The 25,300-nt window shown below is 50.7% G+C and overlaps 1 protein-coding gene across 3 annotated transcripts in view; it reads left to right on the forward strand.

The window, feature by feature from the left end:
• The window catches only part of LOC144947055 (uncharacterized), a 51,750-nt gene that overhangs the window by 14,268 nt on the left and 12,182 nt on the right, over nucleotides 1-25,300 (forward strand). For all 3 annotated transcript variants that reach the window (XM_078876204.1, XM_078876202.1, XM_078876201.1), the window contains 14 exons: nucleotides 1,649-1,932; nucleotides 2,638-2,720; nucleotides 3,091-3,600; nucleotides 4,598-4,688; nucleotides 15,381-15,478; nucleotides 16,465-16,549; nucleotides 17,701-17,900; nucleotides 18,676-18,751; nucleotides 19,618-19,673; nucleotides 20,186-20,528; nucleotides 21,525-21,650; nucleotides 23,104-23,175; nucleotides 24,017-24,300; nucleotides 24,771-25,186. In XM_078876204.1, coding sequence (XP_078732330.1) covers nucleotides 1,649-1,932; nucleotides 2,638-2,720; nucleotides 3,091-3,600; nucleotides 4,598-4,688; nucleotides 15,381-15,478; nucleotides 16,465-16,549; nucleotides 17,701-17,900; nucleotides 18,676-18,751; nucleotides 19,618-19,673; nucleotides 20,186-20,528; nucleotides 21,525-21,650; nucleotides 23,104-23,175; nucleotides 24,017-24,300; nucleotides 24,771-25,186 — 2,724 coding nt within the window. The remainder of the gene's footprint in view (nucleotides 1-1,648; nucleotides 1,933-2,637; nucleotides 2,721-3,090; nucleotides 3,601-4,597; nucleotides 4,689-15,380; nucleotides 15,479-16,464; nucleotides 16,550-17,700; nucleotides 17,901-18,675; nucleotides 18,752-19,617; nucleotides 19,674-20,185; nucleotides 20,529-21,524; nucleotides 21,651-23,103; nucleotides 23,176-24,016; nucleotides 24,301-24,770; nucleotides 25,187-25,300) is intronic.

Genomic DNA, 25,300 nt, shown 5'->3' on the forward strand with positions numbered 1-25,300 from the left:
CTCGGCGATGTTTGTAACCCCACAGGGACTGTGATGTGAGCCATTGGTGGCACGTTCGCCGCTTCGCCTTAAGAGGTGCGCGGTTCCAATCTGGCAGACCGCCCTGATGATAACCACGGAAGTGATTCAGCATCATTTACTGCGCGCCATCTTCACGGCGGATCGTTAAATGTCCCGTGACGTCGTTCGCATAACGGCGCGCTATTCCGTGCCGGCGTCATTGTAGCAACAACAACAATTGGGAAATGCATAGCAGTTGCCGTCCCCTATAACGAAAACCTTGCAGCATCCTCCTGAAAAACAGCGATGGGACTCAGGCTCTCCTGGGTAAACAAAGCATAAAAAAAACATGATTATTATGAACGCACATGGGGTCAGTGCCCATGTTCGTGCGTTGATTGTACTGCCCTACGGTAGGCATGCATCGATTAATCTATTGAACATCGATTCTTATACTCGCGATGTATTCATCAATGTATCGAGAGCAAGCCACGGGTGTGGTTCGCCATGAAGCATGGTAGCTGTTCAGCGACAGAGCAACTTGTAACTCCACCGTGGGTGCATGGGCACCAGTGTTGATGCCGGAATTATTTATACAAGAATAGGTTTTCCCCTTTTTTCTGGCAACAAAACAGCTGTGTTAAGATGTTAAAACACCAAACTGAAACCTTTTACGAGGAATCACGTCTGCATTAACCACAATGCTTGTGGTCAAAATGCAAACAAAAAAAACATACTCCAAAAGGCTTCCTCTGGTCTAACACCGTTTGAGACGAGGCTCAAAAGAAAGCTGTCTCTGGTGTGGACCAATTTGTTTTAAAGACAATGCATATATTTCGATTTAAAGCTTTCGTGACTGCAGGGATTCATCTTCTTGGTTCTTTCGGTAAAGTCACGTAGAAGGGAAATTATAAAATAATAAAAATAAAATAATATAATATTTACTTACTATGTGAAAATTTTTCTTATTTTATTATTTCCCTTCTACGTGACTTTACCGAAAGAACCAAGAAAATGCATATATTATCAGAGTATGTGTTTTTTTGCATTCTGACCACAAGTATTGTGGTTAATGCAGACATGATTCCTTGTAAAATGTTTCAGTTTGGTGTTTTAACATCTTAATACAGCTGTTTTGTTGCCAGAGAAAAGGGGAAAACCTATTCTCATATTTTGGTACTGGCAAAGGAGGTCTCATGATGTAGCATTATTTTAGTTTAGTCGAAGTCTTAGTTGTGTTGACGACAACCTGTGGAGTTTTAGTCAAGTCCTAACTTGTCTGTATATTTCATGTAGTCATCGTCAGTCCAGTCGACTAAAGCATTCGCATATTTAGTCAAACACTCGTAGCTATTACATTTTTGTGTGAAAGGTGTGCAATTCCTACTCCGTCCCCCCACCCACCCAATATCTGATCAGCCAGTCTATGAGCTCGTGCAGTCTTTTCATAGCTTTCATTCAAACTCATTAATTTGGGCTCGCTAAGTACATCTCATTCTCGCGCTTTGGCCTCCGGTGGGTAGGCGTAATCATCGATTGTCATCCGCTCGATCATCGTTGACGACATGAAAAGAAAACGGCAATATTATAATCGCGAATTTCCGTGGCAGTTGTAACACTGGCGGGAACTTCCGCCCCTCCTCCCCAGACTCTACTGCAAGCAGCACCGTGGAGAAGACGGCCATGACGGCGATGACGACGACGACGACGACCTAGACAACGAAGAGAGCGACGGCAGCAGTAAAGCCGGCGGCGGCGGCGGTAGCGACGACAGTGACCAGCAGCACCCCGGACCGGGTCCCAACCTGGGGCGCAGCAATGGCCGAGGCAGCTTGCTCGGAAACAGCCGCCCCGTGGGAGACAGCAACTCGGCGAGCGAGTCGGACGGCGCCGGAGAGAACGGGAGCTCGCCGCTCGCGGGGACTTCCGGCGGTATGTCTCGCCGGGCACCGTGGGACGCGAGTCGGGTGGGGGATAGGGGTGGCGGGCGCGGTGCCGCGGGTTTCTTCACGCCCACACTGTGAACTCAAAAATAATAATCTTTTACCAGGTAAGGCCCACTGAGCTTACATTGCTCTGGCTTTCACAAATGATAGCCCTACGAAGTGTGCTTATCATCGCGTGGAAATTTATAGCGGGCTAAGACTCTGAACGCGTGACGTTGATTCTAAATGCGGAGGGAAAAACCGGAGGACCCGAGAGAACAATCCACGCGACCACGGGGAGAGAGAGACACGCAAACTCCACATATACAGGCGTCAGGGTCGGGCTCGAACCCAAGACCTCCTGCATACCAGGCGAAGGCGTTAACATTTTGCCACTGAGCTACAAACCACCCCCCACCACCCTGCTACGGAGACACCAGGTGGCTTTCCTCGGATAATCATTTTGTACTCTCATTATTGGGGGTTAAATCCCGTAATGGTACCGACGTGATTAGTGGTCGATGAGCCTGGGGAAATGGCTCTTGTCCGTTTTCTCATGAGATGCTGCATCTTCCGATGAGCATGGTTGGCTATGTACTGTGCGAAAAAAGTTCAACATATATGCGTGCATACAAAAACAAGACTGTTCACTTCAAAGGAGGGGTCGACACTCCCCTGCCCTCTATGACATTGTGGTTTGTGGTGGATGCAGGTGGCGAGGAGGATTACAGTTGGTCCATTACAGACCAGAGTTTTCTGCAGTACGATGACGATGACGACGATGACCTTCAAGAAGTAAGTTCCGGATTGTACTCGCGCTCCCGTTTCTCTCGTCACAGCATTATAGCACGAAAGTAATTATTTGCTTGTCACGTCACGATCACAATCACCATCAGCCATGGTCAATTCACTGCTGGGCGATGGCCTCACCTCTCATGGTGCTGCAGTGCGGCAGTCCACCTTGCACCTTGCACGTGATCTGAATTCGTTGCTTCCACCTCCTCGTTGGACGGAGACCAAAAGAAAAGAAAAAAGCACGCATACTCGTACACCATTATCATCATCAACAGCAGCAGCTCGGATCTATCTACCGCTGGATGAAGGCCTCTTTGCAAGCCGTGTGCCCTGCGTGTGTGTGCACGCCCGCGTGTGTGTGGCTCCACAGCTCCCAAGTTTGTACACGCTGCGAAATGCCTCGCAACAAAGAGGCGTGGACGGGGGCGTCGCGCAGATCGCACCGCCGGCCGCCGCTGAGACCTCCGCCGAGACCCCGGTAGAGAATGTCGCGGAGCGGAACGTCGCCCTGCCAGAGCAGCACCAGGACTACGACTCGATGCCTGGGCTGGAGGAACTCGCCTCACTCTCGCCGCAGGAGAGGGAAGAGCACAGAGCTATCCCCGACACCGTGAAGGACTTGTTCAAGGAATTGTGGCTGAAGTTCGTCGCGGCGAGCAAGGGCACGGGCAGAGGCGGTGGCAGCAACGACGAAGGATCCGTGCAGTGGTGGCAGAAGGAGTGCATGGTCTTGGTGAAGCCGTTGCCCACGGCCCCGGCAGACGCAGGAGGAGTAGGAGGAGAGGAAGGGCGAGCGTGCTGTGTGGACGCCCGGCCCGGAACACCGGATCGCGACGCGGGCGACCTGGACGAGACTTTGGTGACACCAGAGGATGTCACGGTGAGGAGGGGGAGGAGGGGGAAGTGTGTGTTTTTACTGCGAGTAGGCATTGCGTGAATATCGGTTAGTTTCGATGCACGTGTGTTTTTGTGTAATATGGTCTTTTAAACCCAGCAGCCATCAGAAGTGCTTCGTTTACTGCAATAAAAAAATATGTTGAATTGAATCGTGATGGGCAGGGGGTGATGCATCATTACAATGCCCGTAAGAGTTACTATACCTGCAGAGTATTGCTTTGAACGATCCATACATTTAACTAAAATCTGGCACAGGTGGCTGGGTGATCTCGTCAGAGTGATGAGCCGGCACTGCTACGATCGTGGGTTCGATTTAAGATAGCCACCCACAATTCAAATGTTTCTACTCAAATGGTTAATGAGTTGGTAATCCCGGTCAAGTCGTCAATGAATGCACACCGAAATTTGATATTCAAGGTTGTATTTAATTGTTAAATTGGCCACATGCCAGCTCTGATAATTAAAATATTAGTTCGTCTGTCATGAGACAAAAAGCACAATGGAAACGGAGAGACACGCACCGAACAAAATATAAAAGTCAAAGAAAAAGGACTTCTCGTATCTTGCTGCTGTGATAATGATAATTCCAAAGTATCTTGGAATATCTGATGTGTGATCATCGGCACTGAAGAGACAAACGCAGCAGCACGGGGTGTTGTGCTCACTGCCTGCCGCAGCGTTTAGAGATGTGGTCACGTTTAGACTTTTTGAATACATTCCAATCGTATTAACAGCATGTAACAGTCCATCAATCCGTGGAATTAAATCCATACACATGTGAGAATCGGTCAGCAACGAATTGTGGAAATGATATGCTTCAGAAAAAACGATACAAACGAGACAACAAAGAAGCAAGTGTTGAGTCAAACCTTTAATACAATTGAGGGAAAGATTTTAAACTGTGATTAAAAAAAAAATAACCTGCCACGGTTTTAAAAATGTTTTGCATCGCAACCTCCGGCCCCCCTGTTGCATTTCAGAGCGAGCACACGGTAGCAGGGCCCGGGATCGCTGCCGGACATCAATCGGCAACGCCACCGCCGTCACCGCCACCACCACTACACCCGCAGGGTCAGTGCCATGTGCCGAGTCTGGTTGTCATTGCCGCGTAGGTCGAATCAGCACCGCAGACAGCACCGCACCCAGCGCCGCACGTTGGGTCCACGGTGCGCGAAGGTGGTTTTAGAGAAACCGTTTGCACCGCCGCAGACGACACTCCCCGTTCACCGCAGCGGCCGCCCGCAATGCTCGTTCGTCTCTGCACGGCCGACGAAGTGACTTTATCAGATGAGACGCCTCGGAATGTTTCCGATTGTGTATTGGTTGTTTTGTTTGTTACGTGCGCACTCGCCTTTTGTTTTGCTGGAGTGTAACGCACGCCTGTAACCACGCTTCGCCAATGCTCGGCCTGCGCCCGTGCAGTCCGCGGCCAGAAGCCGGGGCGATGAGTGCACACGGTGGTGATTTGGCCCGCAGGGTTTGAGTGGCAGGAGTGGGAAGTGAATGTAACAGTTTAAACATCTGGGTGCAACCGTGGCTTCATAATAGCTGCGTCGGTGGCCCGAGAAATATTTCTGCCCCTGGCAAGCCTTATCTTGATTCAGTTTTGGCCTAATGCCCTCCTACAGTCCTGTCTCTCAGCCTATTGCAGTTTGGTGAGAAATTAAGCCCTGGTACAGGCACTTAACCCAACCTTCCCAGAGAAGAGAGGGGAGAGATCCCCATATCCTTGTGCAAGGGGCAGTGGGGGTGGTGCAGTGGAGGTAACACCTGTGCCTCACAGCTAGAAGGCTCTCGGTTCGATTCCTGACTCGGATTTATTTCTTTGCGGAGATTGTACGTTCTCCTGTTCTGCGTGGGTTACCTCCGGTTTTTCTGGTTTCATCCCACCAATTAAAACGGACACTGTCATTGGCGTTAGCCAAACATTACAATGCATCACCCTCCTGAAAAAAAGTGTCTTTGTGGCTTTCCTGTGGGAAACCCACTGGGGTTCATAACACATGAGGCATTTGAAGGCACTTCCAGCCTCTAGCCTTGGCTTTGCATCCTGGAGAAAGCGTTACCGAAATGAAATGTCGTTGGTGTGAGGTGTGTGGGTGCAATGACGCATAGATTTTTTTTCCACAAATTTCAATCAGTTGCTCATTCTCTCAATCTTTGATGCGAACGTATTGGGTGAGCATTAACTAAAGCCTTACACCGTATCTGCAATGTTACTTTGAACTGCTGTGCAAAAACTCTTGTCTTTCAAATTATTCCGAACTACACGCTGTAGTTGAAGCGATACGCATTACCGAACGCCCCCTCGTGGGCCCCGATGATCATGTGACCGCTTCTCCCCATGCACGCTTCAGTATCTTCCATCATGTGACCTCAAGCTGTGCAGGAAAAGTGCGGTGCATATGTATTACACGTCAAATTTCATTTTCGTACATAATTCATATGCCTTTGCGTAACATGCACAGTACGCAACTCATCTGACTATGCGTCATTGATGCAGCCGTTCCTATCGAATGTTTAACAAAAGTACGCATGCATCCAATCGTATGGGTAAGAGTCAATGTTTTCCCAATTAGTGAGATTTGCATGCAATGAGTTCCCATCACCCCCTCCAGCCACTAAATGCTGCTAATTCGCCAATATCTTAAAACAACAATTTGCCTCCTGGCTTCCGTCACAACTGTGCATAGCGACGGCTGATTGAATCGCCGGGCTGGCAAATCGTTGAACCCCGACAGAAAATCCACTCGACAATAGGCGTGGACAAAGTGCTTCTTGTGACAAGGCAAACGTGACGGTGCCGTCCACACGCGCTGCGATCTCGAGCAGAGCGAGTCTCCACCGTTTAGAAAGAGTGGCCACCATGGTCTCGCCGGCACGCCTCATCCGTAACATCCCACTCACGGCACCCTAACTGTGGTTTTAGTTCCGGTTTGACCTTTCTTAGCAACTATGTCCTAACGTCACCGCAAAGCCCGCAAACTCACCAACACAGCTAGACGCAATTTAATCAAGCAGCAAACCCACTTCTTGGAGCTCGGCTTAAGCTCCGCGCGCTTATCGGTGTGAGGTCGCGGGATTAGCTGGGCTGGAGGAGAGGACTGCAGTGTTATCCCTGCCGCCCCTCCATGTGCCTTGGCTTGAATGCACACGCCCCCCTGCTACTGTTCCAGTTTTCCGCGGCGGGAGTGCCTTAATCGTACGTCTGCGTCGTTTAGGAAACACAGTTGTGGTGCCGACGAGTCGAGGGTTGTGCGGTCGGTTGCGGTCGACGCGTGTCAGCCACTCCCCGGCCGTCGCGCGACGCGGCCCAGCGGCCCAGCGGCCCAGCGGCCCAGCGGCCCAGCGGCCCGCGCTGACTCTGCGGCGGTGAGCGGATACCGCATTGATCCCCGCCGCACACTCGGCTGTGGTGGAAACGTTTGGATATCCTGGCCCCTGCCGTGGGAATGTGGAATTCTCACCGCCGGCTCTGGGAAGCAAACGGAGATGAGCACCATCCCATTGGCACTTTTCGCTTTTTAGACCAATGACGTTAAAGAGATTGTTTCTTTTTTAAATTGTCGGTCTGTTGTAAAATTGTTACCCACTAATAATAGAGGCATCAGTTACATATATAAGATATAATTATCGCCTATATCAACCGTGAATCACCCGATCTCAATATATCTTGGAAGCCAAGCAAGTTTTGAGCCTGGATAGTGCTTGGGTGGGCGACCGCATTGCACAGTCGGTTGCAGGCTGCGGGGATACAAGCTGGGCAGCAATGGGGCAAATGCACTCAACACCATTCTGTTCCTGCAATCCTCTCTTCTCCCATCTATGCTCTCCCGCCTTCACCAACCCGCCCTGACCAGCGTGGTAAAGTATGGCGACAAAGACTCACATTGCGTTGGGGAGGCTCCAGTCCAGCGGCAGATGAACGAACAACGAGCTATACCTGTACATAGTAAAACATTTAAAACAAAAGACTACTTTTGCACCTTAATCACATTTCGCCCCCTCCTGCCTCATGCCGTCTTCGACAGACGGCCGAGGGTTTGCTGCGGGGCAAATGTCTGGACTTTTAGAATTATAGGTATCCCCCATGAGAGGTGTGAAACACGTGGTTAAATGTACTCCAGTGCGTGCATGCGTGCGGGAGACGGAAAGATGTGGAAAACACGCAGCCAAAACTTATAGAAGAGTTCACTTGATGCCCTGCTGGTTGCACACAGGATAATTAATCTGAAAATTCTGCCAAAAATATAGGATGTATGGCCATTAACGATGTTTAAAAACACACATGGATAAACTGGAGATTGAACCCAGATAGAGACTCGAATACCTTGCAGCTGGTAGAGAACCAATGTGCTCCCAGTTGTGTGGGCATGAGTTCATATCCTGGCCATGGTGGATTTAGCCCCATAGCCAATGTTACCATCGTTATCATCGTTTAGGGGTTGGTAAATTAAATACGACCCGGAAAGACTGCACTACAGGGTGGGAAGTGAGCAGTGGTTGTCCTATGGAAAGGTTGGTGTCTTGCCATGAAAACATGGAATTTTCACTGCCCGTTCAGACCACCATCAGAGATGAGTGCACCGCTCAATACTCATTATGATCACGGAGAACACTTGATTTTTTGGAGGTCATTGTCCTGGTTTACCAAGACATTTCATGCAAGGTTCAACTTCGCCGTGAGGTTGCCAGGGGATGGGTTCGCGTTGAGACTGAGGGCTTTGTGTGACATCGTGTCGTCGCGTATGCTGCCAGTGGCATCTGTGAGCAGTGAGCGATCACTATCATGAACACCAAATGGTTTTTTCATCGTGCATAGGTGCCCATGCTGTGTCCCCCAGGCTGGTCCGGTACATGTTTAATACTTTGTAAATGAAAAACAAAGACTTGGAAATTTCAGTTTGGTTGCACTTTAGTGATGTCACTTCTTGCGCCATACCCACACTTCTTTAAAAAAAAAATGATCTTTCCCAAATCTATTCCCGATTGTGCTGTCGGAAGTCATCGTGAGACGGAGAATCCAGTTGGTATTTCGCAGGGCAGTGCAACCATTTGTCAAAGAATGGAGATCACAGAGCGACCTCTGAAAAACCTTCAAGTGATGTCTGGCCGACAAAGTCGAAGGCAACACTTTGCTACCCACGCTGCCACTGAAACCTTCATCGCGTGATGCTGTTTTAATTGTTCTCGAGAGCTGAAATTTAGCCAAATTGAGTGCAGTACCAAATTGAATGTATTTATGCATTTGCTTTTTCTCGTGGAGTCATTGGTGACTGGGCTGAGGTCATCAACTCTTAAGATTCTGGTTTAATCGCAGGCGGCCGCTAGGATTTGGCAGCTTGCCTGGTGAATATCGGCGCTGCCGGCTCGAGGCTTTGACCTCTCGGCGTGACCTGGCCTCCCCCCACGCACGAAACTTCTCCATCGAACGTCACTGACACGACGTTACAAGAGCCCTGCCGCCGGAAAATATCAGTGACTTTTCCGTCGCTGAAGAACCATTACACTGGTCAACACACTTTTTCTGGCATAAGGTATTCCAACGGTTTTAAGGTAATTTTGGGGTGCTGATTCCAAATCTGGCATTGCATTTTCAATAAAAACTGCAGAAGAAAAATATTAAATAAATGTGGATATCTACATAAAATTATATTATTAACACACTATCCTCTAAATACAGCACCATATTTTAACACTAAAGCAGTCACTGACTCGCAACAACTTGCAATCATAAGTGACAGAGTTAATTTCGGGTAAAATCAATGAAAATGGGGTATGCCGATAGCATAAAAATGAGATGTGATAGAGCAAATCTGAGATCAGATTTGGAATCAGCACCCTGAAATTAGTCTAAAACAGCTGCAAAAGTCCAGGCCAAATTTTTTTTTTTTGTTGAACATTGTTATTCATCTTATCGGACCGACCGGGACGCACAGCCTCGGTACTTTCGTCCGCAAAATGTTTGCCCTTTGAACCGCGCCATCCATCCAGGCGTCGCCCGCCCCGGTGCAAGCACTACTTGCCCTCCTTTGATCTCGTCACCTGCGGACCCGGCGGCTCTACGGCGTCGCGCGACGCGCTATCGGGATGTCGCGTAACTTTCAAATGCCGTCGTTTAACTTCAGCATTGACCGACTCTCGCGCCTACATTACGCTTAACTGTAACCAACCTGATGTATGAATGTAACTTTATTATACGACGGTAGCAGCTTGTAGAGCGACCTTTACCGTATTATACAGGCACTTATCCGTGTAGCTGTTAGGCTGAAACTGCTATGCCTGCTACGATCAGCGTTTGTCCCCGACGCTCTCTCCTGTGAAGAATAAGTCACAGCAATGAGCGGGCTCGCTACATTTTTGTTCGTCGAATGTGTTTCTGTCGAGGCTGCGCCTCTAATTTTGTCCGATAAATGTGCTCAACCCTTGGAAACCGGTTATTGATGATGAGTACTGCTAGCAAACGCGACGTTACCTCTTTACTGTGTGATCGTTTCATTGCTGTGTTGCCCCGCACGTGGGTGCGTGCACTGTTACCGTTCTTGCTCCACGCGAGTGCAAATTGCCGTTTAGGCATGTGTCGCAAAAAATCACGTTCACCGCGTTTCAATGAATTTTTGCCATTTCAGGGCGCCGATTCAACCCAACAGTTTAATGTTTTTTTTACTACCCCAATTGTAGTGATTCCATTTTGTTGTGTTATTCTCAAAGGTTTGCTTCCTACATGAACCTTAATGTAACATTCATGGGCATATCCTTTTCGTACAATTTGCATAAATCACACGTAACAGTTTCAAAGCTTGCACGGTTGTGGTCGACGCTCAAATCGATACATTGTTACGTGCGTTGCACTCAAGTCCAGAGTCTTGTCTGCATTGAAGTCCACGGAGAAAGGTTCTTTCATTGGATGACTCCCGTGAAACTGGATTCACAGGATGCAGTCTCAGCATACCCATTCACTGTACCACTACCAGGACCCTGGAAGCAGACACACAGCCAGTTGCTTCTCCCAACAGGCCAAAGGCTGCATCCACCACCATGGCGGATCATCCTTGATTCTGCCGACACGACAAATAGCGAGTGTGGTTCGGCTCACGTTTACCTCTTTGCTGAACCGCAAAAACGGTGCAACGGTCACACACCGCTGCTCCGCAATAGAGCTGAACTATTTCCAAATCGATGATGGCTTCGGTTAGGCGACGGCAGCAGCAGCAGCAGCTGTGTGTTGAGGCTCGCTCTTGCGTGGAACGACGCTGCTCGTTTGCCCTCACCTCTTTGCCAACGTGCATGGGTAATTGAACGGCCGCCGACGGACTCGCATTCGTTAAGCTGCTGCCGTCGTTGATTGGATGCGCAAGTCCGGCGGCATGAAAATGCCAACGGAGAAGGCCCACGAGAGCTCAGCTGTCCTGGGGGACTTGTGGAAACCGGGCCTGGCACGTTCGCGACGTTGATCCGCAGGCCGTCTTGTGTTCGAGTGTGCAGGCGGTGCATCTGCACCCGGAGCCATGGTTGGGGGAGGGGGCTAGGCACTGGGCTGTGACGATGGGGTGGCGGTGGTGCGGAATTGAACAAAAGAATGCCCCATTTCATTCCTTGCACCAGGGGCCCATGCCAAGCACGCCACCGCTCTGCAGTGCGGCCCTTGCTTGCTCAAGTCAAAATTACAGGCCTACGCGCGCCATTCGCTCTCTCTCTCTCATTGTCTTTGCGCAAGTCCCTTCAAGTCTCTTCCTCTTCGTTAGTTACCGCCGCCACGTGTGCGTTTGAGCCGACCTGTGGGCAGAAAGAGTATTAAACGCTGGCTCGTGCAGGCATAGCGTTTTCAGGGGGGGGAGGGGGGGGGGTTCTATGTAGATGCGCGTCGCTATTAAAAACGAACTGTGTTGTTGAACTTAATCACGCTGCCATTTACAGGGCGCTGTAGAGTGTAGCATTTATCTGGTTAAGGGGTGACTTTTGTCAAGGGTTAAGAGAAGGTACCGATCCCATCCTGCCCATCGATGACATCGTTTAGACCGGCGTATCCCAAACGCCAGTCTTTCCGCGTTTTCTCAATTTACACCCAATAAAAATACAAATTGGATCATTCCGTGCGGCACGTGCCCGAATATTGTTAAACACCTCTCACGTGCCGCGCCAGGCAATGGGCGCTGTCTGCGTCACGTAGAACGCCCTTTCGCGGCGTGCGCACATCCTGGTTTTCGGCAGTTGGGTACCGTATTTGAAATCTCGCCTTAAATTCCTCGCCTCCCCCGGCCGTCGTGCGGGCATTACACAGCGGGGTATCCTGAGCACGATTCGAAAGCTACAGCCCTCTTGCTTTTGAATTCGCAAGCGCCGGTTGGCGGAGGCGCTGAGTCAGCCGTGGTGGGTGCAGTCCAGCCCTTTGCCCCCACGTATACCACCACAAGGGTCACCCCTTTTGCCCAGAATGCGGAGTGACTGGACACTCCGAGTAGCTCAGGAGGTGTGTGTGCATGCGCGCACGCGTGTATGTGTCCGGGTACGTGTGGCTGCGTGCGTGCGTGCGTGCACACACGATAATATTGCCTCCTGTAAGATGTGAAGTTTACTCCGAATGTATTCCAGCTTTCTTGTTACTCAAGTTATCTGTACATTCCACTTATTTTTTGACAAGCGCACACTTTTATGTGACTTCGGTTGGTTATTTAGTACAATTTCTCAGTCGATTCGTTCCTTTTATCAGCATTTATTTTCTTTCGGGAATGAAGAACTTGTGACCGTTTCATCTTTTTGGTTCTTTCGGTAAAGTCACGTAGAAGGGAAGTCTCCACCTGAGGACAGCTGCTTGCATTGTGGCCGAAACGTCGTGAGAATTATTTTATTATGTTTTATTTTTATTATTTTATTACTTCCCTTCTACATGACTTTACCGAAAGAACCAAGAAGATAAATCCCTGCAGTCACGAAAGCTTTAAATCGAAATTGTGACCGTTTCTTCTTGTGCACGCTGAACTGAAAAGTTAGAGCTGCTTGCGTTAACAGGACATATCGGGCGTTCATCTCGGTGTCACATGATTACAGCGCACGTCCAAGCGACACGAATTCCGTTCCGAGCTGGCTGACAAAACACACCGACCCGGAGCCACTGCACAGTGTGCACACTTGCTGTGCAGCGCAGCCGCTCGCGTTTGATTGGCCGGAAGGACGGCTAGTGCTCGTGTAACAGTTGGTTAGAATTCGTGGTAAGTTTTGACCGCCGAGTGCACTCTGCCCTCTTTAGCTGCTCGCTCGCTCGCTCCTTCCCATTGCAACATTCCTCATTAGGACGCTGTCTTTCCGACAGCTCTGTTCTTCACCTGAGGACGGCTGCTTGTGCTGTGGCCGAAACGTCGTGAGAATTTTATTGCTTAATTTTTTATCATTTTATTATTTCCCTTCTACGCGACTTCACCGAAAGATCCAGGAATATGAATCCCTGCAGCCACGAAAGAAGCTTTCAATCGAAAACTATTCAAAATCGTTTGGCCAGCTTTGGTTTCCGATGTCCACAACGCCTGTTTGGCCGCCCACCTCAATGTGACCTTTGGCCTCGTAGGTCCTGTTAACCGTGTCCCCCCACGCGGCACCGCTCCCGCTGTCTCGCCCCGTGTGTTTTCCAGGCTCGCAAGGCCACGGCGGGTTTCAGTCGGTGGACGCGATCGTTCCTCTGCCGCCGCAATTTCTTGTTGTGCTCGAGTAGCATCCTGTTTGGCGGTTGTCGTTGCTGTGCTGTATTTGCTGAAACAGCTGTGCCTTGTTCGTGTTGACTCGGAGGATCTCTCTTATTGACCGTGATGGCGTTGTCTAAGCACTGTAATAATCTCCAAAAAAAACGTCAATAAACTCTTTCCTGCTGACTTGGAGTTGGCTTTCTTTTGCTACTTGCATAGGTTTTTCGCAGCTGTGCCATGTGGCTATTCGGTGTCTTTGTCGGGTTGTTCCTCATGGTGTTCGCCACGATGTCCGACGTTTCGCTGCACGTGCTGGGGAGTTTCCGTTTTGTTCCTGAAGAAGCTCCCGACACGTGGAGCAAAACGTCGGACATCGTGGCGAATGCCACGCGGGACAGCCCAAAAACAACCCGAAAACACACCGGGTTCCTGCCAGCAATTAGACAAAACACTCGCCCCTTGTGTCGGTGGAGAGAACATTCTGGTAACACACAGAGTCACAGCTGTACCAGCAAATGCAAATGTGCCAAAGCGAAAGCTTTTGCTGCCTTTTTGGTATTTTTCACCAAATCCTTAAAGAAGGGAACATCGGCTCCCAAAAGGTGCCAGGTGAATTAGTCCACATGGTGATGGTAAAGTTGTTTCCTAATTTTGGTGGACTTTAGAAAAAAAAATCTAAAAGTCTCGAGTTATTTCCTGCTCAAATGAGCATTTCGACGATGCTCATCTCATGCTTACAGCCCTGAGTCTGTGGTGGAAGTTCTACATTCCTATGGCAGGGTCGAGTCTATCCATAAAGTTAACTTCCCCACAAAGGGGTGGTGGGCTGAGTTACCTGGCCGGCTTATTTTTTTTATGCGTATATTTATTGTATCCATTTAACGAAGCGTCGATTCGTCAATCAGTCGATTTCATTGATAATTACAATCAAATATGCATAATTATATATGCTCGCGATGCACTCATCGCATCGAAGTGCATAGGAAGACATGAGCGTTTGATGACAAAAATAACAGTGCTGACGAGGCATTCAAGAGTCCAGGGTTATGAGGCCAGGTCACCAGTGGCCACACCGAAAAAGCCCAACACATTCAATGGAATAAACCCCCCCGATGCCCAAAACCGGCTCCACAGCAGAGCGCGTGGAACAATGCAGCGCCCCCTTAAGTCCCGACTCGAGTTCACTTGGCGTGTATTAAAAGTGGCTCTGCGATTACATCAGGGCGCCACGGTGACGAGATGTCAGCAACCTCGCCTGGTATGCAGGAGGTCGTGGGTTCCATCCCGGCCCTGACGTCTGTACATTTGGAGTTTGAATTTTCTCTCTCTCCCCTGTGGGAATGTGGATTTTTCTCTGGGTCCTACGGATTTTCTCTCTAGATTGAGAAACATGCGCTGAGAGTATTTGGCTGCGATGAATTTCCACATGATAAGCACGCTTAGTTGAGCTATCATTTGCGATGGTCAGGTCACTTCTGAAAAAGAGCTACATAGCTCAATGGTTCTTTCCTGGTAACATAAAATGAGTTTAGTTTTATAGTTTAATCTATCTTCCTCTGCAGGGGATATCGCTTAACACGAAGTGATCCACTCCTGTGTGAGAGTTCTGAACCAGTTCTGCTTCTCATGACGATGTGCTACCTCCGGAGCGCAATTGTGGAAAAAGACAAAACAAATATGATTCTATTTGATCCAATCAAATCATTTGGACGTTTTGTGTTCGTGCCATTCTTGTAGCACGAGGTTGTCTTGAAGGTTTTTTTTTTTGGCAAATTTGGACCATGGCCGCCCCTAGTCCACTCAGAAAGCAGACGGTGCGTATCATGTTCCTAACACACCCGCATTATTAACCGGTGCAGCCTGTCAGATTCGAACCACGAACATCTGCAGCGAGCGGCAAAAGCCCTACCGCTGGGCCACCAATCGACGACTCGCACATTCCTACGCGCAGGCGTCTAAGCCGCCCGTGTGTTGAGTGCATTGTCGAGGTGAGTGGTGTGTGTTCCGGTATGCCGAGTGTTGTTTCCCACGATTGCCAGTCCCTCACCAGTGCTCAAGGCCCTCCCGCTGTCCGCTATGTTTGCAGTGCCCGGGTCCCCACAGCCAACGTCTGGACGCACGTCTGACTTAGCAGCAGCAGCAGCAGCACCGAGGGCGGCAGCGGCGACGGAGGCGCCAGCAGCAGTGAGTGACCCCAGGCAGCTGATTTTGCTTGAATTTTTGTCTGCTTATTTTAGTAAACCTAAAATAAGCAGACAAAAGTCCGTCTCTTTCATACAATATTCTCCAGATGATAACACGCACTTGTTTTCCCCATTTAGCTTCAAAGCTAAAAGTTGGCAGTCCTGTAGTCCTCTGGAAGATTTGTTTTCATCTAGTTGTTCAGAATCATCATCCTTGAGATAGGTCACTACAGCAATACGTGACCACCCAGAGGACCCAAAACACCATCAGCAGTTCAGAATTTCCTTCCAGAAGACCTCTCTTCCCCTTTATAAAGCAGCGCGTTCAATCGTCTTCGTCTGGAAGATGGCTCTCTATAATACCACATTCTCCCGATTATTAAGTATACTATGGATTTTTTTGCTGGCTGGCGCGCGGGCGGGCGGGCAGGCAAGTGTGTGTTGGTAGCATTACCGCCCTCACCTGCGTGATGGGCCAGGTTCATGTTTCACGCTGACGTGTTAAGCCTCCCCACCCACCCTCCACCCCGGTCGTGTATCCCGCGCAAATGTGCGGTCAGTGCCAGTTGCACTTAAAAAAATTAATCGCCCCAAAGCATACCTCTTACTTTCCGGAGCGTCATCTCGTCCGAAGAATAGCAATCTATGGCTATATTACGAGCAAAATAATCGGTATAATTCAACGAATCTATGGGTATATCGCAAGCAAAATAATCGGTATAATTCAACGAATCTATGGGTATATCACTAGCAAAATAATCGGTATAATTCAACGAATCTATGGGTATATCACTAGCAAAATAATCGGTATAATTCAACGAATCTATGGGTATATCACTAGCAATATAATCGGTATAATTCAACGAATCTATGGGTATATCGCAAGCAAAATAATCGGTATAATTCAACGAATCTATGGGTATATCGCGAGAAAAATAATCGTTATAATTCAACGAATCGTGACTCGCATGCCGCCATCCCTCCCAGGTGTTGGCGCACGATAGCGGGAGCCGCTGCCGCGGTGCAGGCTGGTCCCCGGGATTCCTGCGCAAGCGCAAGTGGACGACGGAAGGTGCGCCAACTCTGCCGGGCTGTCGCGACGTGCAGCAGTTCCCTCGTTTTTGCGAATCTCTTTTGGTCCCCAGTGTTCTCCCGATCGCGTTACGGGACGAAGAATCCACTCGGATCTCTCGCAGAGCAGAGTAAACTTTTGTTTTAGAGAATTACCCAGGGAAGCGGATACTACAAAGCGAATGCTGAGATACATTCAAGTGACCACACTGCAGGGGGCAGGACTTTCCCACCTACCCTGCCACTGTTTATCACGTGACAATCGGGCCATATGTTAGTTCACTCTCAGAGCTGGAATTTAGCCGGATTAAGTGCAGAAACTAAGGTAGTGTGTTGTCTTATTTTGTACAATCATTCGTGGCAAGGCTGAGGCTATCAACTCACGACACGTGAAACCCCAGTTCAATCACAGGAAGCACTCTGACCTCCGAGCTACCTCTGGATACTTCAAACGAACACGTGTTTTTTTTTTCACTCCGAGCGTGCCCGCCGCACCACCGCCTCTCCCAGGCCGTCGTTGGCCGCTGCTGCCAATCACAAATCTCGGCAGCGTGTTGCGACCTTTCACTATAAAAACACAAAAAACTTCTGCCAGTTGCATCAACCAGGGAACGATGCGGCGGTAACGTTTGCGTTGTGTTCTTCTCTCCCGCACACACCCCCCCCCCCCCGAAATTAAACAGTGCAAGAGAGAAGGCTTCAGAGTAGATGGCTGAATGATGGCGAGCCCTATTCGCCCGCAGGATGCCTGTCAGGCGGAGAGTAACTTTTCTGGCTCCATGTATCATTCAGAAAACGTTCACAAGTTTATTGTCACTCTCGTGCGATAGCAGCGGCTTGGGGAGGCCTTCATCCAGCAGTGGGTTGATCACAACTGATGATTTAAAGCTTTCGTGACTGCAGGGATTCATCTTCTTGGTTCTTTCGGTAAAGTCACGTAGAATGGAAATAATAAAATAAAAAAAATAATTAACCATAATAAAATATTATAATACAAATTTTTTATTATGTTTTATTTTTATTATTTTATTATTTCCATTCTACGTGACTTTACCGAAAGAACCAAGAAGATGATTACGACGTGTCACACTAGTCTGGTAGGGCTATTGGCCTTCCAAACCGACGGGTTTTGCGCGTGTCGCCTCGTCGCAGATGACGACGATGGAGGAGGAGGAGGGGGAGGAGGAGGCACGCGAACACGGCAGCGCGGACAGAGGGGAAGGCTGCGACGTCAGCGGCACCGCCGCCGTCCTCTGTCCCAGGCGGTGGCGTCGCCGCGCGATCCCGGATCTCCCGACAACGTGTTCAGCTACTCGCTGTCACAGGGCTTCACCCCCTCGACGTCCACACAGGTGAACGAGGTCGTCACGAGGGCTGGAGAACGGCCCATTGCCTCGGCGGGGACGATTCTCTGTCGGGGAACAGACTCTGGCACTGCCGAGACGCTGGGCTATCCCCCGCTCGTGATTCAAATCGATTCGCCGCGGGAATTGACTTGCTATGAATCAACTCGTTGATGCACCGTTCAGTAACCTCATCAACCTGGTGGTGGTGGTGGTGTTGGGGAGCAGTTGTGTGGCGGTTAGCGCTACGCTGCGCTGCGAACCCGGCGACCCGAGTTCGATTCCCGCTCACGGCCAACACCAGTGACGACTATTTGAACCGGTCTTGGGCCTCCACTAGGTCGACTCAGCCTCACATAAGTACCTAGTAAGGTGTCTAAACATCACCATTGGGGAGACAAAGGCAGCCGGGCGTGGTGCTGGCCAACCCCCTTGTGTGTCGTGCCGTCCTTCTTAGGAGCTCGCTAACTGCACTTGCCACGACAGTCTGTTCAGGCTATACGGGGGATCTTTGTCTTTGATGATACTCTTAGTTCTTTCGGTAAAGTCACGTAGGTAAAAAATGAAATTAAAATGAATAAAAATAAAATAAAAAATTATTATTATTAATTTTAATTTCATTTTTTACCAACGTGACTTTACCGAAAGAACTAAGAGTATGAATCCTTGCAGTCACGAAAGCTTCAAATCTTTGATGATAATTAGTGTTGGTGAAGGTGGTGGTTTGTGGTGGCTGTTCCAAGCGCGTTGACGTGTGTATCTGCGTCCGCTCCGTGTTCTGCAGACGAGCATCTCGCTTGCCACCGAGAGCCCAGAAGATGCAGGTCCAGTGCCTGAGAACAAAACCGAAACCCAGGAAGGTTTGTGCTGTATGGCGGCTGCCATATATGATTTCACTCTCAGAGCTGGAATTTAGCCGGATTGAGTGCAGAAACTAAGGTAGTGTGTTGTCTTTTTTTGTACAGTAATTCGTGGCAGGGCTGAGGCTATCAACTCACGACACGTGAAACCCCAGTTCAGTTCAGTCACAGGAAGCTTTGCTGACGTAGAACTCAACATCTCAACAGTCGCAGCTCAGCACTCTGACCTCCGAGCTCTACCTCTGGATACGTCCGCTCTGTGTTCTGCAGACGAGCAGCTCGCTTGCCACCGAGAGCCCAGAAAATTTAGGTCCCAGTGCCTGAAAATAAAACCGAAACCCAGGAAGGTCTGTGCTGTATGGCGGCTGCAAAACAGCCACTGCTGAGGGACGAGGCCAGGGACCGCACGTAGTTGCACCACCGCCCGCAGAATTTCAGATGTTCACCGAGATGCTACTCCTGAAGTTGCCCCCTGGCTCATTGGCTCACCTCAACACCATCAATGTACAAACATTGATGGTGAGCCCTCCACCATACGATAGATCAAGAATGCAGGGGAACTTTATAATTCACGAGATTGCCTTTGTGCGTCTTTATTTTGTGTGTGAATATTGAATGTTCTTACTTCTTACGTACAAGTCGCGTGTCTGGAGTCCAGACACAGAGCCGATTTGTTTTATTGATGCTTTTTAGTTCCCACAATTCCGTAATGTCAAATAAAATTCAGAATTTAATTCATTCCGAATCGCCTAGACACCCGTGACACTGTGGTTTATATAAAAAACTGGGGTAAAGGCAAAACTAAATCGTTTATTTTTATATGTGAAGTGCGTTGACGCTTGAACACTTTGCTTCGTCGACAGCAGAGTGTGGGAGTGAACCCGGTGACATCAGCGACACAGATAGCGTCGCAAGCCATTCGGTGAGCGAACCCCAACGGGGGTTTCATGGCCGGGCCGGGGGTGGAGCGGCGACTGGGGCCCTGTTTAGGGATCCCAGCTGGCTTGCCAGAGTCGTCTTTGGCCACTTCCCTCTACACCTCTCATCCATAAATATTTCATCATCATCATCATCACGGTCCATGGGCAGATAGCCCAACAGGTGTCCACTGCCCATTCCGTGACGTGTTTCCACTTTCCTTCGTCTTGTGCCAATATGTAGTGGCATCTAAGTCGTGCGCACATCTTTCTGGCACCAATCTCCTATGTCGTCAAGCTCTACTCTGTTCAGTCTTCCTCTCTTTCCGGTTCCTTGCATTTTTCCACACAACACACATAGATCCACTCTTCGTCATGGTGGTGGTAGTGGTGATGGGGATGCTGCTATACCCTACATGTTTCTTACCAGCGCATCATGCCACACTTTGACCACTGTGACCTTGGCCTTCGCGCACGCGTGTGTTTACGCGTGATTTTTTTTTTCCCCCGTCATCAGCTCCTGAACCCTTTTACTACGGCTGCCCTGGTAAGCAGTGCGGCTTTAGCCACAGGTTCGATGTCGACCAACACACAGAGCATGCCGGCGCCCAGCCAGAACACTCGGGCGCTGCCCACGCCTCCTGCAAATGTGCCGGAGTCTCCCCGAAACTCTCCTCCGCCACCTATGATCTTGCCCGAGCATCCACGAGACGCTCACACGCCACGCGAGACCATCGCGCCGGGGTCTTCCCGGAACTCTCCTTCGCCGCCTCTGACTGTGCCGGAGTTTCGGGATGCGTCCACCCCTTCGCTGCACCTCCCGGCGGCGCCTGCGCATGACATCTCACAACTGGACGTGGGTGAGTGGGGAAGGAAAAAATAAAATACCTCGTGGGAATTACGGGAGCCGAGTATTTTTGCAACGAGGCTATTGCAGATTTTTGTTTGTTTCGTTGAACGGGGTCCAGGATTTAGTAATAGGTTTTTACCCTTTTATCTGGCACCAAAACTGACACCTTTAAACGTGTCAGTTTTGGTGCCAGATAAAAGGGTAAAAACCTATTGCTATATCTTGCTACTGGCAAAGGAGGTCTCATAGTGTAAATGCTTACCCCGAGCTCTCAGTACTCTGATAGTGCGCTGTTTTTGAGTTGTACGCCTTTTGGCGTCATCTGGTCCAAAACCAATGGAGACTAGGCTCTAAGAAATGATGTCTCGGGTGTGGACCAATCAACTTCAAGGACAGTGCATATCATTATAGAGTTGTCTTTTTTTGTTTGCATTCCGACTGCAGGTATTGTGGTCAATGCAAACATGACTCCTTGTAAAAAGGTGTCAGTTTTGGTGCCAGATAAAAGGGTAAAAACCTATGACTATATCTTGCTACTGGCAAAGGAGGTCTCATAATGGGGTCAAGGATGTCTCCGCGGGCAGTGCCGGTGATGCGAGTGGAGCCCATCGTTTCTTTGCCTTCTGCGGGATCCCATCTCTGTTGCGTTGTCCATACCAGACCTCAAAGGTCTGCACGTGCAATCTCATCATCATCAAGGCGCGGTGACACATCACACGTTCCTCGCTCGTTGCAGAGGCTCGCGGTTCAAATCTGGTGGGCCGTCCTGGTTAATACCGTGGATGTTTTAACCATAAAATACGCTCCAAATGTGCCGCAATGGACGTAAAAGATCCCGTGACGTCATTTTAAAAGAGTCGGCTCTTTCGTGTCATTGTCATTTTCCATAATCTCCAAATGCAATCTCATGTTGGAAAGCAATATGCAATCCGTGTGTTTGACCTGTTATGGTTATGGGATGCACACATTGCTACTGCTAAGTTCACGGCTGCGCGTGCCGTTACAGAGTACGTTCGTAGGTTCTGGTCGCACCTCAGGGAGATGGGGAAGGTGGAGGCGGTGTTTGACATCATCTCGCAAGGCCTGGACGACCTCAAGCGGAACGTCGCGACTGTCGACGCCACCAACCAGGGTGTGACCGCTCGACGTGTTTCTGTGAAGGGGCCTACTCTCGCACGGAAGCTTCCTGCCCATGCGGGCGCTGAGGTGGTACTAACCTTCAACTGTACAGCCCTGAACCTTTTGGTGGAAATTCCTCATTCCTGTGGCTGGGGTTGAGTCTCTCTACAAGCAAGCACTGTTGATTTTCCCCACAACATGGCTACTGATTTTATCGACCCCAGCCAGGATTTGACTCGACAAACGCACGGTACCGTGCCAGAATCCTTATCAGAATCTTTATTTATCCTGGAGAAATCTGATGAACTATGAAAGGTTTTTTAGCGGGTGGGTCAGAAAGCTACAACGAACAATGCAAACAAAAACGACAGGAGTGCACAGTTTTGGAAAGGTAAGAAAAATCGCTAAATATTACTCCTCTCATTCACGGGTGCAACACTTGACAATCGCCGCTGCCTCTGCTCGCCAGTGTACTGACTCCGACACGTCGGGTAAATTGAAGTGGGTGTGAGAAGCTTCATTATCTTCCGCTGAGCGCGCTCACTCAAAACTTCCACCGTCTAAATCGTCTCCGAGCCCTCCTCTCTCTCCTGCCCCCCCAGCCCTCGAACCGATTCTCCTCTCCCTCACTCCCGGTCCCGCCCTCTCTCTTCAATCTCTCTCCATCCAACCTCCACTCCGCTGCCGACCCTCGTCACACCCCATAACGTCTCTCCCATTCGCTCCGCGCACCTTCCGACCTCTCGCCTTCTCCCGCGTTGGGAGGTACGGCGGACGCCGATCGTCTCCCTCCACCAACGGCTGGTGAGCTTCTCCGTGGGTGCGCTCCTTCAGCCAATAGGGAGCCACGTCTCGTCGGCTCTGCGGTCCACATCGTGGTCACGCGCGTGTGTCTGACCGCCTGTCCGTTCGTGCAGGGAAGCGTAGTGAGCGACTTCCGACACACGTCGAGTAGAAGGCTTCTGAGTTATCAAGAGCACACGGGGCGATTACACTTCATAGCACGGCTACACCCCAGGCTGTCCAAACACGCAGCCCATCTCCGTCCTGTGCCACGCTGGCTGGTTGGCGAGCGAAGCGGCGGCGGCGACGGAGCTGCTCTTGCAGAAGAACCGCCGCGTGGTCAGAGACCTAAGAGATGACGACGGCAGTGACTCAACCAGGACCCAGACCCCACGCTAACAGCCCCGAACCAGAGGTTCCGTGCTCCTTACATCTGCCTGGCGCGACCAAGCTCCACCTCTGGCCACGCCCCCTTTCCAGAACCTTCGGGATGGTTCCCGGAGCTTCTCGACTGACACCGCCCTTCACCTTTACCGATACGGCCCTTCATAATAAGGCATTAGGTAATGCAGCCATAACCGTAGTTATCCCTTCAGGCGGCAGGTGTCACCCTGTCATTACACACGTCTAAGCGGCATGTGTTCATGGCTGTGTTGGCGTGCATGTTTGTGTCTGCGTGACAGCGCTCGTGCAGTCCTTCTCGATGATCACCGTGATGGGGAAGTATGACATGATCCTGTCCACCCTGAGGCGAGGTACACGGCCTTCATCACTCGCCGCTCGGTTCACAAGTGTCGGTGGGGGGGTGGGGTTGGGTGTCGTCTCATTTGGAATTTTTTTTTGTATCAATTTCACACGATTGGATTTACTTCCCGAATGTTTCACGTTTAAAGTGCATTAAGTCAACTTGCCCGTTCCCCGTAGAGATGGAGCATTGGTATCGGCTCACGTGCGGGTGTTGGGCGGATTGTTCAATCGCAGGACCGTGAACAATGGCACCGGCTTGATGACGTCTTCATCCAGCAGTGGAGTTATCATAGCTTGTGTTGCGATCAAAACGTCGTGATTTATTTTATTTTCTACCCACGTGACTTTACCGAAAGAACCAAAGAGTATGGATTCCTGCAGTCACGAAAGCTTCAAATCAAGATTGAATATTTTAAGTTATTAAGATGTTCAACACAGGACAGAGCATGTCATCTGGCGGTCGACAGACCCTTAAGGGGCTGCGGCAAATAAGAGCTTGAAAAGGGTGAACAGCTGCAGACTTTGGATTTGAGGGTCCGCTGCAAAGTGCCATGATCTGCGCTGGCAAATCAGAACAAATCCAGCCAACTCCCGATTTCTTGGGGTAGATCTTTGCAGTGGCAGAAGTGACGGGGCACGCTACAATTAGAAACACGGTGTTGTTACACCGCTAGACAGTATTCCGGTGCCCGATTAGTCCAGCTGAGGTGCTTGCAATGACGGATAAATATATCGAAGCGGTTGGCCCTAGTGTGGCCCGTGGGCCGCTTGACGTGAAGTCTTGGGCCATGCCCAGCCCACACTTGTTCGGTTCCCCCGTCCGCGTCGTCGTCGGTGGTGCCGGCATAGACTGGGCCGAGCGGCGCTGGCGCCTGGAGGAGGAGGGGCGGCGCCTGCAGCTGCTGGCGCGCGCGGAAGTCCCGCCGGCTCGGGACGACGCGCGAGGGGCCACGTCGTCCTCCGCGTCATCGTCGACGACGACGTCGGCACGCCGCGGCTCGCACCGGCGGTGCGACGTGCGGTGCTGCGCGGCGCCGTGCCCCCCGTCGCTGTGCTACGACGTGCCGCGCTGGACCAACCCGCTGCGCGTCCCCCTGCTGCACGGCTTCCAGCGCCTGCCCTCCACCTCGCAGGTGCCTCGTTCGGAAAACGAGTTCGGCTGAGATGGTGCACACGCGCGGATGATGTGGCGCTCTCCTCGCTCGTTCATTTGTTTGTCCACGGGGAGTGTTCAGTTGGCGGGACGGAAGCCGACCGAGAGCTGTTAGGGCAAGAAAGCCGTTGCATACGTGCGCTGGTGAGATCAAGTTGACCAGTTCCTGTTTTAACCCTTTCCCATTCCGATGACGTACATGCACATCGTTTTTTATTCCGAATCGGGAGAGCGTCGCACAGTTTGTTACGAACCATTATAGAGTGCGGTCGTGTCGCTACAGTTATCTGCGGTGAGTACAATATCTTTAAAAACAGCAGCACTACGCCTCTCTGAATAAATTGAACGCGAACCACTTGCACGTTGCGAGATTCGGTGGTGAACGGGACCCACCCTGCAACTTGCAGACGGTTTAACTCGCACACGCACACGCGTGCGTCCGTGCGCCAGGTGTGTTACCGCGCGCCCTGCGGGAGGCTGCTTAGCTCCGCAGACGAGACGCGCCGCTTCCTGGCGGACTCGGGATGGCGCCGCTTCCTCTGCGCACGCCTCTTCTCCTTCAACCCGTCCGTTGACGTGTCCTCCGAGCCCAACCCGGCGCTGCTGCCCGCCGACAATGGCACCGGGCCCGGCTGCTGCCCGGCCGCCCTGCGCCTTCTGCCGCCCGGCACGGGGCTGCCCCAGCTGCTGGTGGAGGACCTGTCGGCGGGCAGCGAGAAGCACGTGACGGTGCCTTGTGTGAACTCGCTGGGGCTTGACGCGCCCGAGCCCTTCCTGTACCGTTGGCGCCCGTCCTGCGGCTCGATGCCCGGGCAGGGGCGCCGCTTCTGCGTCAGCTGCGACTGCGCGGACGACTGCGGAGACGCGTGAGTGTTGTAACAATGTAGCGGTCGTCATTGTCGAGGTCAAAAAAGCGATGATAGCTCAATGAGCGTTGAGGCGGTGCTCACTTACTGTGAGCGGCCCTGAGCCCGTGGTGG

This window comes from Lampetra fluviatilis, chromosome 43 (assembly GCF_964198595.1).
Source record: "Lampetra fluviatilis chromosome 43, kcLamFluv1.1, whole genome shotgun sequence".
Classification (NCBI taxonomy): Eukaryota; Metazoa; Chordata; class Hyperoartia; order Petromyzontiformes; family Petromyzontidae; genus Lampetra; species Lampetra fluviatilis.